The sequence below is a fragment of the Callithrix jacchus genome, chromosome 12, assembly GCF_049354715.1.
Source record: "Callithrix jacchus isolate 240 chromosome 12, calJac240_pri, whole genome shotgun sequence".
Taxonomy (NCBI): domain Eukaryota; kingdom Metazoa; phylum Chordata; class Mammalia; order Primates; family Cebidae; genus Callithrix; species Callithrix jacchus.
In genome coordinates, this window is record NC_133513.1 from 125,506,113 (window position 1) to 125,520,135 (window position 14,023).

Below are 14,023 nucleotides of genomic sequence, written 5' to 3' on the forward strand. Positions count from 1 at the left end.
AGCTGTGGCTGCCCCAGAAGGCCAGCAGCATGCACAGGAGTGCCTGGAATCCAGGCACACACCGTCACCCAAGTGGGCGCTGCTCACAGATGCCAGCCTAGCACTCAAGGCCAGGCAGCCACGAGGCTCCGACCCGAGCCCCCTAAGGTCATGACTGTGGTGCTGGTGGATACCTCGTCTCATAAAACGGGTGCTAGTTCGTATTCTAGGTGTGGACATTTCCAGATAGCTGTCTTCACACCAAGAGCAGGGCCTGCCATGATCACTGGGTACTCCCCACTGGCTGATGATGAGCGCAGAGGGCCAGGGACTCACCTCCTGCCACCGGCACTCCAGGCCCTGCCTAGGCACTGATGGCGATGGGGAATTTCCTGCCGTGGTCTCTGGGGACTATGGACAGCTGCATCTTTGACCCTGGGCTTCTCACAAAGCAGCGCTGATCCTAGGCAGCGGCCCTGGAGGAGGCCCTGGGTCCTCAGCGTTTCCTTCTTGGGGCTTCCTCTGGCCCAGCTGTGGGAGTTGGCATTCCTGGCTCTGCCCCAGGGTTGGGGTGATCAGGGGAACCAGAGAGCACCCACACTCCACCAGTGTCTCAGGGAAGGACAAGGAGTGCCACCTGCCATGTTCCCAAACGCACCTACACAAACCCCACACCTGCCTCTGACGTCGCCATGTTTCCACCAAGCACATGGCCGCCTCGGCCCTCGCAGGGACCGGGCCACCCTTCCTGGTGGTGACTTGGGCACCATGTCCCCCATGTGAGCTACTGGCTATTGCCTTCCAGGATTCAGAGGGCAGGGGCGGGCGGGGGACAGGGAGCTGCGTCATCTCCCCTTGGACTTAGGACTCTGCTCCTGGCACGGCCGGTCCTTCCCCAGATGTTCTTCAGCCATTGCCACCTCAGCCCACCCAAGGACAGGAGTACCCTGTTGGCCAGGGGCGCAGCAGGGATCGTGGACACGGGTCTAGACACATGTTCACCATGGTTGCTGTCCTGGGAGGGGGCACAGAGCTGACACATGCATTCCTCCAGAGGAATGGAGTGCTGGGCTGACGGGCTGAGCCCATTCTCCAGTGGGACCAGAGAGAAGCGTGCAGACTATTTACCCATTTACAGTCCCAATGACAGAACCACCCAGCCACAGCAAGAGGGCTGTGTCCCTTCACAAAGGGCCACGCACTGCCTGGCACTGCGGTGGCTCCACCATGCAGGGTGCCGTCCTGGGCTCCTGCCTCCAGCACCGTCTCTATCTCCCACAGCCACGGAGATGGGCACCCCTGCCATGCCGTGCTGCTGGTGCCCTGGGGAGGCTCCACTGCAAGGAGCGGCCCACCCGGAGTCCAGCTGGGCCTGACGGCTGGGCAGACACAGGATACACAACACCAAGCGCTTCTCACACTGTAATTCTCAGAGGTGAAAACTGTACAGAAGCAGCAGAAATCGCTGGAGCAGTGTGACCCGCATCCGCTACCCACAGCCCGCGCCCTGCACCTTCAAGAACTGGGCCGAGCCTGGGCACCCTCTGCCTGGCTGTAAGTGCTCACCTTGTGAAGTGGGCCACGCCCAGCCTCGGGGCCAAGCGGGCCAAGGGCTCCTTCCCATCTGCAGCCCCGGCCCACTGTGCACAACAAAGGGGCGCCTGGCAGCGCTTCCGCCATTAGGCAGGTCCCAGGGCCCACAGGCAGTGTCCTCCTTGCTGGCCTCCACAGGTGCCTGCTGCACCCACAGCCTCTTGTCCCGTGCACCACCACGAACCCGAGGTATGAAACGTGTCCAGGGCACTGTCAGCCTTGCTGCTGGGTGGGAACGTGAATGCCAGGCTTCTGCCATGTGGCCCTCCTCTGGCAGCTGAGTCTCCAAACTAGCCTGAGGGTGAGGATCATGGGCGTCCCGGCCTAGCCGCTCCCAGCCGAGGGGCAGATGGGGCCGCACATGGGCAAGGCGGAGGGCTCTGCCTCGTCCTCCAGAGGGTCCGCAACATCCCTGGGCCCAAGGGCAGGGAGAGGCTCGCTCAGGAGGTCCTGGCTCCTCTTCAGCCTGGGGTGGCAGGAACACATGGAGGGAGTTATGCCCCCACCACCTCAGCCTCACTGTCCCATGACCTGCCCACGGGCTCACAGAACAGGCCATGGTGTGGGTGCTCAAGTGTGGGCTGCAGGCTGAGTGTCTGCTGGAACGGCCACATGCCTGATACACTCAATGGGGGCGGGTGGGGGCGTGCGAGGATGCTGGCGAGGCTCAGCATGTTTCCAGCCAGAAGGCCTGAGTGTGCAGGTGCCACAGGTCAGCAACCTGGGAACGAGGCTTGGCTGAACCTTGTCACCTGGACCTCTGCTCCCCAGGGTGTCAGCCAGTGCCTTCGCCTGTCTGCACATCCAGCCCACAAAAGCTCAGAGACCACTCCTTCAGGAGGCCCTCGTGCAAGCAGAGGGGGCATCCATCCTCCCTTGGGCCCCACTGTGGCAGCTGCTGCCATTTCCGGGCTGCCTTGCCTGCCACCAGTCACCTTTGCCCTTTCTGTCCCTAGTACTTGCAATTTGGGGAACTCAGCTGAGTGACTGCGGGCATGCCTGTGTCAGGAGTTAAGGTGGCTCTGACAGGGCCTTCTAGGAAGCCCCCTCCCCTTGTCTGGGCAAGCAATTGGTCTCTTCCCAGAAGATTCCAGCCACGGGCCCCGAGTGGAGCCCAAACACACCAGAGCCTGGCAGGGGCCTCCTGCCGCTCCCCTCCACAGCTGCTGCTCGGAGTTCCCCACAGAGAGAAGGGGCCACACACCGCAGCCCCATGGAGGTCACGTGGCTGCAGGGTCTCAGGACATGTGTGAGAGCAGGGCCACACACCACAGCCCCATGGAGATCACGTGGCTGCAGGATCTCAGGACATGTGTGAGAGCAGGGCCACACACCCCAGACCCACAGATGCCAAGTCATGTGACCAAGGAAACCTTAACCTTGGCCCCATTTTCCTCCTCTCTGTCACCACACTTACCCACCCCCACACACTCACTTTTCTCTGTTAAAAATCACGAAATCTTGCTGGATTGCATCAAGGCAGTCTTGAAGATAGTCGTTCTCCTGTAGACAGAAAGGCACATGTGACCACATCCCCTGGGTGAGTGTCTGGCATCCCTGCTGGGCCTCCACATGTGGCTTTCTTTGGACAACGGCCTCTTCATTACTGAAGCAGCCCAGCCCCCCAGCAGCCAGACTGGCATCTCCACAGGTGATTCACCCAAGCCCTGAGGGATGCCAAGGCCCAGCTCCCTTGCCTGGGGGTGGATGGCGTGGACTTGCTCCATGAGGCCTGCAGAACCAGGCACAAGCTGTTCTCTGCGGCACTTTGGTGGAAACCCCTCCCCTGCTGGGCCTCTCCCCTTGCTGGGTTCTCCCAGCCCCTCATCACAGTACACACAGGCCCATCCCAGGCCCACCTCTGGGATGCTGCCTGAAGAAGCCTGGAACCAGGGCTGGCCTGTGGGCTGAGGCTGCCCGGCAGGACCCACCCTGAGAAGCCTGGAACCAGGGCCGGCCTGTGGGCCTTGGAGATGTGTGATGGGCAGCAGGACCACTGCCCAAGACGCGGCGGGGGACATGGGTGGGCTGCCCGTGGAGGGGTGCTGGCTGCACAGTGCTGGCGTGGTGTGGGAAAGCATCATTAAGGGGACCATGGACTACCAACATTCAGGCAAATGGCAGACCCAGCTCAGCCAAGTCGCGGTGGAAAGTGCAGAGAGCCGGGGGCCTGGAGGTGGCATTGAAAGGGCCCCACCTCCTGCAGCTGAGGGCAGAGGATGCCCACTTTCGAGGACAGCAGAACCTCAGATCCACAGCCTCAGGAAGTTGCCCACACCACAGCCAAGGCCCTGAGAGGGAGGGAGCTGGGCTCTGGGGGCCGGAGGGGACGTGTGAGTGGGTGCACGTGAGAATGCTCACCCCTACCTAGATACACAAAAGGTACAGTAAAATCCTGTGTTACCATCTTACGGGACCACCGTCCCACACGACTGGCCAGTGGCAGAGGCGGCGTTAGGCAGTGCGTGATCACAGTCTGCGTCCACCCGAGATGAAGAGCAGCCTGCTGTCACGGCCCCGCCCCAGGGCTAAGGGCACTCTTCCCTGTCACAGTGTCGTCCATGCCTCGACACCTGGACACTCTCACCCACTATCCCTGGATCCTATTATTATTTTTAGAGATGGAGTCTCACTCTATGGCCTAGGCAGTAGTGCAATGGTGCCATCTTGGCTCATTGCCAACTCTGTCTCTTGGGTTCAAGTGATTCTCCTGCCTCAGCCTCCCGAGTAGCTGGAATCACAGGCATGTGCCACCACACCAGGCTAATTTTTGTGGAGATATGGTTTCACCATGTTGGCCAGGCCAGTCTTAAACTTCTGACCTCAGGTGATCCACCCACCCCAGCCTCTCAAAGTGCTGAGATTACAGGCGTGAGCCACTGCACCCGGCCCCGTGGAGCCTATTAATGCTGATTCCAAGTACTCTGGACACCCTGTAACCACATGTCCAGAGTGCAGGTGATCAACCTTGTGACAACACAGAAACCTGTCCTCTGCAATGTTTCAGGGATCTGGTGACGTGCGTCACACTGGGACACGCCCATCCAGGAAAAGGATAAGCCATCTCACCTTGCACCATTTCCCTCTAGGAAGGAAGTGTAGGGCTGGGCACATTTCCTGGGGTTATGGAGCCGCTCACATTCCCCACCCTGAGGCAGTGCCCTCTGTGCTCTCCGGGATCTGTGGCGCTGTGATGGTTTCAACCCTGGCAGTGGGAATGTGGACTCTTTCTTCCCAGCCCTGCATGGGCTCCAGGGATTGTTCCGCCTGCTCCTCCTGTGAGGGCCAGCACCTGGCTGAGGGCTCAAGAAGCTGCCAGTGGACTCCCACGTGCTCTGCAGGCAGCCCTCTCCTCCACGTGGCTCTCTCCCTCCAGAGTTTGCCCTGCCACTGTGGCCTCCCTACAAGAGTCACCATCCTGGCAGGGGACATGTCCTTAGTCATCAAGAAGAGAGACAGATTGGGTGATTTGCTGTGCCCCTGCACTCTCTAGTCTAACCCTGATATAGACAAGTGTGCAAACTCTGGCTGGCCAAGTGATGGTGACCCGAGGCTCAGATCGTTCAGGGATGAAGGTCCAAGTGACGCTTGGGGCATGACTGAGCTATGGGGATCCTGAGATTCACAGCAACACAGGGAGGGAGGGGCTGGGGTGGATGCCGGGGACACAGAACGCGAGTGCTCGCCATGGCCCTGTGCACAGCCAGCAGCAGGGGCTGTCGGTCATCCTGCCACCTCCACGGCCATGTTTTCCTACGCGGGGAGGCCACCAGAAGCTTGAGGAGCTGCTCCAGAAACATCTGGAAGAAGTGGCTCTGAGTGGTGCCTGAGCCCAGCTGTGAGGCGCTGAGATGTGCGGCCATGACCCCTTTCCACAGGGACTCTCTTGCCCAACTGCGTGGAGCACCGCCAGCAGGACAGCACGGCGGGGTCTGTACCTGGCAGGATCTGTCCTGCCCTTCCTCTGGCGGCCTCCGCCTGTGCCTCTTCCTCAGCGGCCTGCCTTGGGTGGCTGGAGCCCTTTGCCAGCGCACACAGAGCCAGGAGGCCCCAGAGGCGTCCTTCGCCCATGACTGACGGGTGTGGGCACTTGAAAGCCCAGCTCCGTCAGGATAGGTGACCTCTTCGGTCACAGGCGATGCTCCTGCGTCCCCTGAATGCTGAAGCCACTTCCCACAGGGTTTCTGGGTTTCTGCTTGAAAGCCAAGCCGTGCTGTCATTTCCATCCTGCAGGCAGTGGGGGGTGGGGGTCTCTCCTGGACAAGCTGAGTAACTCCCACAGGAATCCCCATCTCAGGGCCCCATGGCACCCCCACACGTGCTGAGACATAGCATCGGACCCCAGATGTCACCCACAGCGACGAGAGGCCTGGGAAATGGACCAGGCTTCATCCCTGACGCCATTGCACACCTGCCTGGCAGCTCAGTCGCCACCCACAGATCCTGACTTGAAAGCTTGCTACAAAGCTTCCGTCATCAAGGCGGTGGGGTCCCGCTCAGGCTGGGGTCCCATCCGGACCGACAGGACAAAATGGAAGTGGAAAAACAAGGTGTGACGTCAAAAGCAATTCAAAGGGGAAAGAATCGTCTTTTCAGCAAATGGTGCTGGGACAATCCGATCCACCGATGAGAGAATGAAGCTGGACCCTCCCTGACGCCGATCATGAAAGTTAACTCAAAATGGATCAGAGCTTGAACTGTACAAAACTTAGAAGAAAGTGTGGGAGTGAATCCCTGTGGCCTCAGCTGAGGTGATGAATCCTCAGCAAAGCACAGCAGCCACGGAGGAAACGGCCACATCAGACGTCAAGTCCAAGACTTCCCTGCTACAAACGATGCCCTCGGGAAAGAGAAGAGAGCCCAAGGAACAGGAGAAAGTCTGCCCATCACCTGTCTGATAAGACACCTGGGTCCAGGAAACAAAACGCAGGACCGACAAAGAAACACAAAGACGAGCAAGGACTCTGGCTCCTGCTCTGCCGCGAACCACGTGGAAGGTCTCGTTCCCATCCCGGCGGCAGGAATAATGCTGAACAAATGAAAGCCAATGCCTCTTCCTGGACGCATCAGAGGGCGGAGTCAAAGCACCGCCACAGGCCCAAAGTCTGGAGAGTCAGGTGAGCAGAGCCACAGCGGAGACCCGTGGCCTGGAGCAGAGCCACAGCGGAGACCCGTGGCCTGGAGCAGAGCCACAGCGGAGACCTGTGGCCTGGAGCAGAGCCACAGCGGAGACCCGTGGCCCGGAGCAGAGCTGATGGCGCAGGAACTACAGGAACACCTCCCGGCAGCCCTGGGGAACCGCTGCAGCTGAGTGCGGGACTCCTGGGTTCCCGTCTTACGGGGTCCCAAGCCTTCATGGGTTTCCCCTCTAGGAACCCTGCCAGGTCTTAATGAAGCCAAGGAAGACCCCTTCCGGGCTCTGGCATGGGAGGAGAACAGTCACCCTGTGACTGTGACACCCGGAGCATTCTCCACAGCAGATGGAATTTGCTCTCTGAGGGAAAGACTTATCTCGCTTGGGGGAAGACTGTGTTTCAGCCTGTACCCTGCTTTAGCCTTTCTTTCTCACCTAGGGGAGGGGAAAAGCAGATAAACAACTGTGAAGGGGCACGGGCCCCCGAGACTGAGATTTAGTCACAGACAGTGGAACACTTCCCTCCCTGCCACCTTGTCAACACACCAACAGGACTTCCGCAGCATGAGGGGATTCCAGCAGTAAGGGCTGACGCAGACTCTGAGGAGGACGCTTTAGGGAAGCCCAAGGGGAGCTGAGGAAGTGGAAACAAACGTGAAGCCTCCGGGACCCACAGCCACAGCAGACATGAAACCCTGCCCCAAACCTGGCCAGGTAACAAGCCGCACACCAAAGGGCTGTCTACTTCAGTTCCTACCACCGGACACAGCACGCCCAGCTTTCCACAAAAATGACCAGGCATACTGCAAGCAGGAAAGAAAGGAAGTGCAGGGAACGCACGCATGAGAACGGACCCACATACAGTACCCGTGCTGGGCTGATCAAACGGGGAATTTAAAATAACTCTGATTAATATGGCGAAGGCCCTACGGGAAAAGCAGACAGCGTGCAAGGACAGATGGGGAACAGACGGGCAACGTAAGCGGGAGGTGGAATCAAAAGGAAATGCTGGGAACAGGAATGAGGATGCTCTGATGGTTCCTCAGGAGCCTGGATCCAGACGAGGAAGGTGTGGGTCAAGATGGCCGGGGAGGCCTATGTTACTTCTAGCTAAATAATTACAAGCTTGCTGGGATCAGAGTACACTGAAGCTTATACACCAAACGAAACTATATTGTTGGTGCAGTTAATTAGAAATCAATTTACCTTAGGCAACAGGAGGCCTAAGGTAAAGACCGTCTGAGTGCGCGGGGACACCAGGGACACCGGGGTGGCTGAGAGCAGGCAGCACTGCTCTGGTCCCACGAACGCCTTCTCAACATGGAAACTGCATGAAGCCTCGTAAAGACGGCTTGTGCAAAGATCTATGAGAAGGGGGGCGACCTCTGCTCACAAGATCCAGGACGGTCTTTGCAGATGGGAGCTGGCGAGGAGGAGACAAGCCTTGCAGGGCAGAGACCACGGAACGCCTCAGGGTCTGTGTAGGTTCTTGGAATATGGAGTGATTTTAACTGCTCTATGATAAAAGCCCCTTGATGCATTGGGTGTGGTGAGACCAGGTGGCCCCTCATCTGCTATACTTCTGATGCAGCTGCACCCTGATAACAATCAGTGATAAACCCACAGCACCAGTTTAGCATGTCCTAGAGGGCTGTCCAGTGCTCTCTGCCCAGCTGTGTTCCCCATTCCTTTACCCTCCCCTTCCACGCCCACAAAACCAATGAGATCATGCACATGATAAACGTGTCTGGAGCCCAGAGCCCGGAGCCAATGCTGTTCCCACGCTTGCAATGGTCCCCTGGACACACATGCTGCAATTTCTACTCCTGTGTCTCTGTCTCTATTCCTTTTCCTCAGTCCTCTCATCACTGCTGGGACTAAGGGCACCCACGTATAGGGTTGGGGCTGGTACCCAACAGGAAGGAATCTACGAGCTTGAAATGTCAACAGAAACTTCTCAAACTAAAATGCAAAGAGAAAAAAAAAAGAGTGAAAAAATGAACAGAATATCCACGAGCTCTGGGACAATTTCGAAAGGCACAACATATGCATAATTGGATTTCCAGCAGGAGAAGAGAAAGAGAACAGAATATTTGAAATAATAACTAATGACAGACAGCACACCACAGATCCAGGAAGCCTAGAGAACACCAAGCAGAATGAGTATTTTAAAAAGTCTGCACCTTGGCATATCATTATATTCGAACTGCAGAAAACCAAAGACAGAAAATCTTGAGAGGCACTAGGGTTGACGGGTGGGGAGGAATCCTACCTACAGGAAAAAAAAAGAGTTAGAGCAGATTTCTTGTTAGAAATCACATAAGCAAGAGTGGAGTGAAATATTTAAAGTGTTGAAAGTGAAAATCCTACCAGTCAGGCTGGGCGCGGTGGCTCACGCCTGTAATCCCAGCACTCTGGGAGGCCGAGGCGGGTGGATCACGAGGTCAAGAGATTGAGACCATCCTGGTCAACATGGTGAAACCCCGTCTCTACCAAAAATACAAAAACTTAGCTGGGCATGGTGGCGCATGCCTGTGATCCCAGCTACTCAGGAGGCTGAGGCAGGAGAATTGCCTGAACCCAGGAGGCGGAGGTTGCGGTGAGCCGAGATCGCACCATTGCACTCCAGCCTGGGTAACAAGAGTGAAACTCCGTCTCAGAAACAAACAAAAAACCTACCAGTCTAGAATTCTCTCTGCCTGCTGCCATCCATGTAAGACATGACTTGCTCCTCCTTGCCTTCCACCCTGATTGTGAGGCCTCCCCAGCCATGTGGAACTGTAAGTCCATGAAACCTTTTTACTGTCTCAATTACCCAGGCTCGGGTACGCCTTTGTTAGCAGCAAAAAAATGGACTAATACAGATGGTTCTCACCTTGTTGGCTGGGCTGGTCTCTAACTCCTGGATTTAGGCAGCCTCTTGCCTCAGCCTCCATGTCACTTTAAATGTGAATGGTCTAAAATACACCAATTAGGTCAGGCACAGTAGCTCACATCTGTAATCCCAGCATTTTGGGAGGCTGAGGAGGGAGGACTCCAGGAGTCTGAGACCAGCCTGGGCAACAGAGTGAGTCCTCTCTACAAAATTTTCAAATGAGCCAGCTGTGGGGGGACACGCCTACAGTTCCAGCTACTGTGGCAGCTGAGGCAGGAAGGATCACCTGAGCCCGGGAAGTGAGGCTGAAGTGAGCCGTCATCGTACCACTGCACTCCCGTTTTGGTAATAAAGCAAAAAAGAAAGTGAAATAAGACACGCCAATTAAAATATATTGTCAGAGTAGACTAAAAAAAGACACAAATTTTTTTAAAATGTGGATAGACATTTCCCAAGACACACACAATTCCCAATAAAATGCCTCAAAAGATGTTCAATATCATTAGAGAAGGCAAATCATAATCACAGAATCACTGCACACTGAGATGCCAGTGATTTTATTTTTTAGATAGAGTCTCACTCTGTCACCAGCCTGGAGTGCAGTGGTGCGAACTGGGCTCACTGAAACCTCCAGCTCCTGGGTTCAAGCAATTCTCCTGCCTCAGCCTCCCAAGTAGCTGGGAATACAGGTGCCCACCACCATGCCCAGCTAATTTTTGTATTTTTAGTAGAGGCAGGACTCACTATGAATCTTGACCTCACAATTCACCTGCCTTGGTTCCAACAGTGCTGGGAGTATAGGCTTGAGCCACTCCTCCCAGCCTAAGACGCCTATAATTTAAAAAACAAATAAACGAGACAGTAACAAGACTTGGCAGTATGTGGAGGAATTAGAGCCCTCACACACTGCTGGTAGGGGCATAACATGGCACAGCTGGTGCAGAAAAGGGTAGGCGTTTCCTCCATTCATGAATCCCAGAGTCACATGTGACCCAGAGGGTTCACTCCTAGGTATCTGCCCACAAAAATAACAGTACACATCCACACAAACACTTGTACATCAATGTTCACAGCAGCATTATTGATTATAATGAAAAATATTAACAAGTGGAAAAACAGGTACTCATCAACTGATGACTGGCTAAATGCAAGGTGATGTACATGCGGAATATTACTCAGCCATCAACAGGAACGAAGCACTGACAGGCCGCAGCGTGGATGAGCCTCAAACACACCCCACACAATGAAGAAGCCAGCCACAAATGACCACGTCGTGTGTGACTCCACTTACACGCAACGTCCATAGCAGACAAACCTCGAGAGACGGAAAGCAGCTTCGTGGCTGCCAGGGGCGGAGAGGAGAGGGGAAAGGGGCGTGACTGCTAATTGGTGGGGTCTTTCTCTTACAGCAGATGAATAGGCTCTCAATTTGCATCACAGTAGAGGATGCACAGCCCTGTGACTATATTAAAAACCACACAAACATATGCTTTACGTGGGTGCCTCGTATATTGTATGGAATGTGAATTATATCAAAATAAAGCTGTTTCAAAAAACCTCTCTCAGCCTCAGGGTTGACAGTGGGACTTATTTTTGGAGTGATGGGTGCCTTTCAGAACACCCCCCACCCTCCAGCCAGAACACCTCCCCACAGCTGACCCAAGACAAAGCTGAGCCTCCAGTTCACAGGTGCCTGGCCTCACCTGTTCCTACCGGGAGCCTCCCGGGAGCACAACATGGCCAGCTGGGCTCTGCACACTGTCCGTCCGTCCCACGAGGGCTCCGACCTCCTCCTGGGCCTGTTTCTATAGCCCCAAGTCCTGGGTGCAGACATGCTCTGGTAGGGAAACTTAAATATCCAACAGTGGGAACCTCTCCAGCATCCTGTGGCTCTCAGCAGCACCTCACCCTGCAGCCACCTGGCAGGTGGCAGCCCCCCACCTGCACTTCCACCTGAGGACACCTGGGGTTGCCAGCTACAGTCCTGGAGGTGGGGAGAGGATGGGAGTCTGACCCACTCGGGGCCTGTGTTCCCCTAAATCAGGGCCCCAGGGGATGACTCCACCCCTGCCCCCACATCACGGTGAAGAGGGGACTGACACCCATCTTCTGCCCAGGAGCAACACAGGGCCACCATGTCGGAGGTGGCTGCCCAGAGCTGGGGCATGAGAATCCCAGGGCATCCAGCACAGGCTTGGGCAGGCCCAGGGGCAGGGGGACCACCGAGGGACCCAATTCATCACTGTCACCCCAGCATCAACACGTAAGTGTAGCTACTCCTTAGTGAGTATCAGCCGCATCCTGGTGGTATGGGCCAAATTGTGTCCCCCAGAAAGACACATTCAAGCCCTAATCCTGGGTACCTGTTGAATGTGACCTTATTTGGCAGTGAGGTCTTGCAGGTATCATCAAGGTAAGACGGGGCCATACTGGGTCAGCGTGGCCCAAATCCAGTGCTTGGTATCCTCATAAGAGGGGAGGAGGTGCAGGCACACCACAGGCAGCCCCCATGCGGCGGCAGAAGCAGGGGCTGCAGGGACGCGGCTCGGCCAAGGCGGCCTCCGCCGGAGGCTGGGGGCAAGGACTGGCTTCCCTTCCTGCAGTCTTCACAGGGAGCCCGGCTTTGCTGACACCTTCACTTTGGACTCAGGCCTCCAAACTGTGAGACAGCATGTTTCTTTTTACCTCTTTTTCAATCTGCTGAATTACAGGGAGCCCGATGATGCTCTGCTGTGAATGCCGTGTCCACACGGATCATGAACCACGTCTGCACTGGGACACCCCGTCCTCATGTGGCAGAGGAGCAAGGACACAAAGGAGGCTGAGGTCACCCTTTCACAACAGCACTGATCCCACCCAGGCGGGAAGAACCAACCTGGCCCCATCGGCCCCCGAAGGCCCCTAGCAGCGCCACAAGAGGAACCAAATGTCAGCCTGGGTTTCGGGGGAAATGTTCTAATCACAGCAGCTATGAAATCCTTGATGAGACCATGACCTCAGTCAGTGCTGGCTCACACTCTGGTGAGACCAAGAGCAGGGACCAGAGCTGCGCCATGCCTGGACTTCTGGTTCACAGAGACTATGAGGTCATAACGGAACCGCCCAGTGGGTTCACCTTGTCCGCTGCCGAGACAGAGCCGATCCTCAGGACAAGGGAACGGCAGGAGACGGAGCAGGTAACGCAGAGCCTGCTGCGCACGAGGCCGTCTCATTACCACTCAGACCCATCTCAGACACGACACATTCCTGTTCTTCATCCACCTGATTCGTGGTCACCTGTCCTGGCAGCCCCAGAATGCCAGCACGCCTGGGTGAGCGTGAGGGCTTCACGCGGCCATCCCTACGCACACAACTGATGCTGGCCCACCTGGGCAAATATGAGGGCTTTATATGACATCCCCACACACACGACCAACACCGGTGCACCTGGGTGAGTGTGAGGGCTTCACGCGGCCATCCCTACGCACACACAACTGATGATGGCCCACCTGGGCAAATATGAGGGCTTTATATGACATCCCCACACACACGACCAACACCGGTGCACCTGGGTGAGTGTGAAGGCTTCACGTGGCCGTCCCCACACACACACAACTGAGGCCAGCACACCCAGGCAAGCATGAGGGCTTCACGTGGCCGTCCCCACGCACACACAACAGAGGCCAGCACACCCAGGCGAGCGTGAGGGCCTCACGTGGCCGTCCCCACACACACACAACAGAGGCAAGCACACCCAGGCGAGCGTGAGGGCTTCACGTGGCCGTCCCCACGCACACACAACAGAGGCCAGCACACCCAGGCGAGCGTGAAGGCTTCACGTGGCCGTCCCCACGCACACACAACAGAGGCAAGCACACCCAGGCGAGCGTGAGGGCCTCACATGGCCGTCCCCACGCACACACAACAGAGGCCAGCACACCCAGGCGAGCAGAGGGCCTCACGTGGCCGTCCCCACGCACACACAACAGAGGCCAGCACACCCAGGCAAGCGTGAGGGCTTCACGTGGCCGTCCCCACGCACACACAACAGAGGCCAGCACACCCAGGCGAGCGTGAGGGCCTCACGTGGCCGTCCTCACGCACACACAACAAAGGCCAGCACACCCAGGCGAGCGTGAGGGCTTCACGTGGCCGTCCCCCGCACACACAACTGAGGCCAGCACACCCAGGCGAGCGTGAGGGCTTCACGTGGCCGTCCCCCGCACACACAACTGAGGCCAGCACACCCAGGCGAGCGTGAGGGCTTCACGTGGCCGTCCCCACGCACACACAACTGAGGCCAGCACACCCAGGTTAGCATGAGGGCTTCACGTGGCCGTCCCCCGCACACAACTGATGCCAGCACACCTGAACAAGTATGAGGGCTGTGGCAAGTACGTGGCCATACCCACACACACGATCAATACAACACGTATCTGAGTGAGTGTGAGGGCTTCACATGG

General features: G+C 56.9%; 1 protein-coding gene across 4 annotated transcripts in view; it reads right to left on the bottom strand.

Annotated features, from left to right (window-relative positions):
- Positions 1-1,388: 1,388 nt before the first annotated feature.
- The window catches only part of STK32C (serine/threonine kinase 32C), a 114,126-nt gene continuing 101,491 nt past the window's right edge, over positions 1,389-14,023 (bottom strand). For all 4 annotated transcript variants that reach the window (XM_054243491.2, XM_054243496.2, XM_054243494.2 and 1 more), the window contains exons 11-12: positions 3,008-3,075; positions 1,389-2,038 (exon numbers count right to left, since the gene is read on the bottom strand). In XM_054243491.2, coding sequence (XP_054099466.1) covers positions 1,897-2,038; positions 3,008-3,075 — 210 coding nt within the window. In that variant the 3' untranslated portion in view covers positions 1,389-1,896. The remainder of the gene's footprint in view (positions 2,039-3,007; positions 3,076-14,023) is intronic.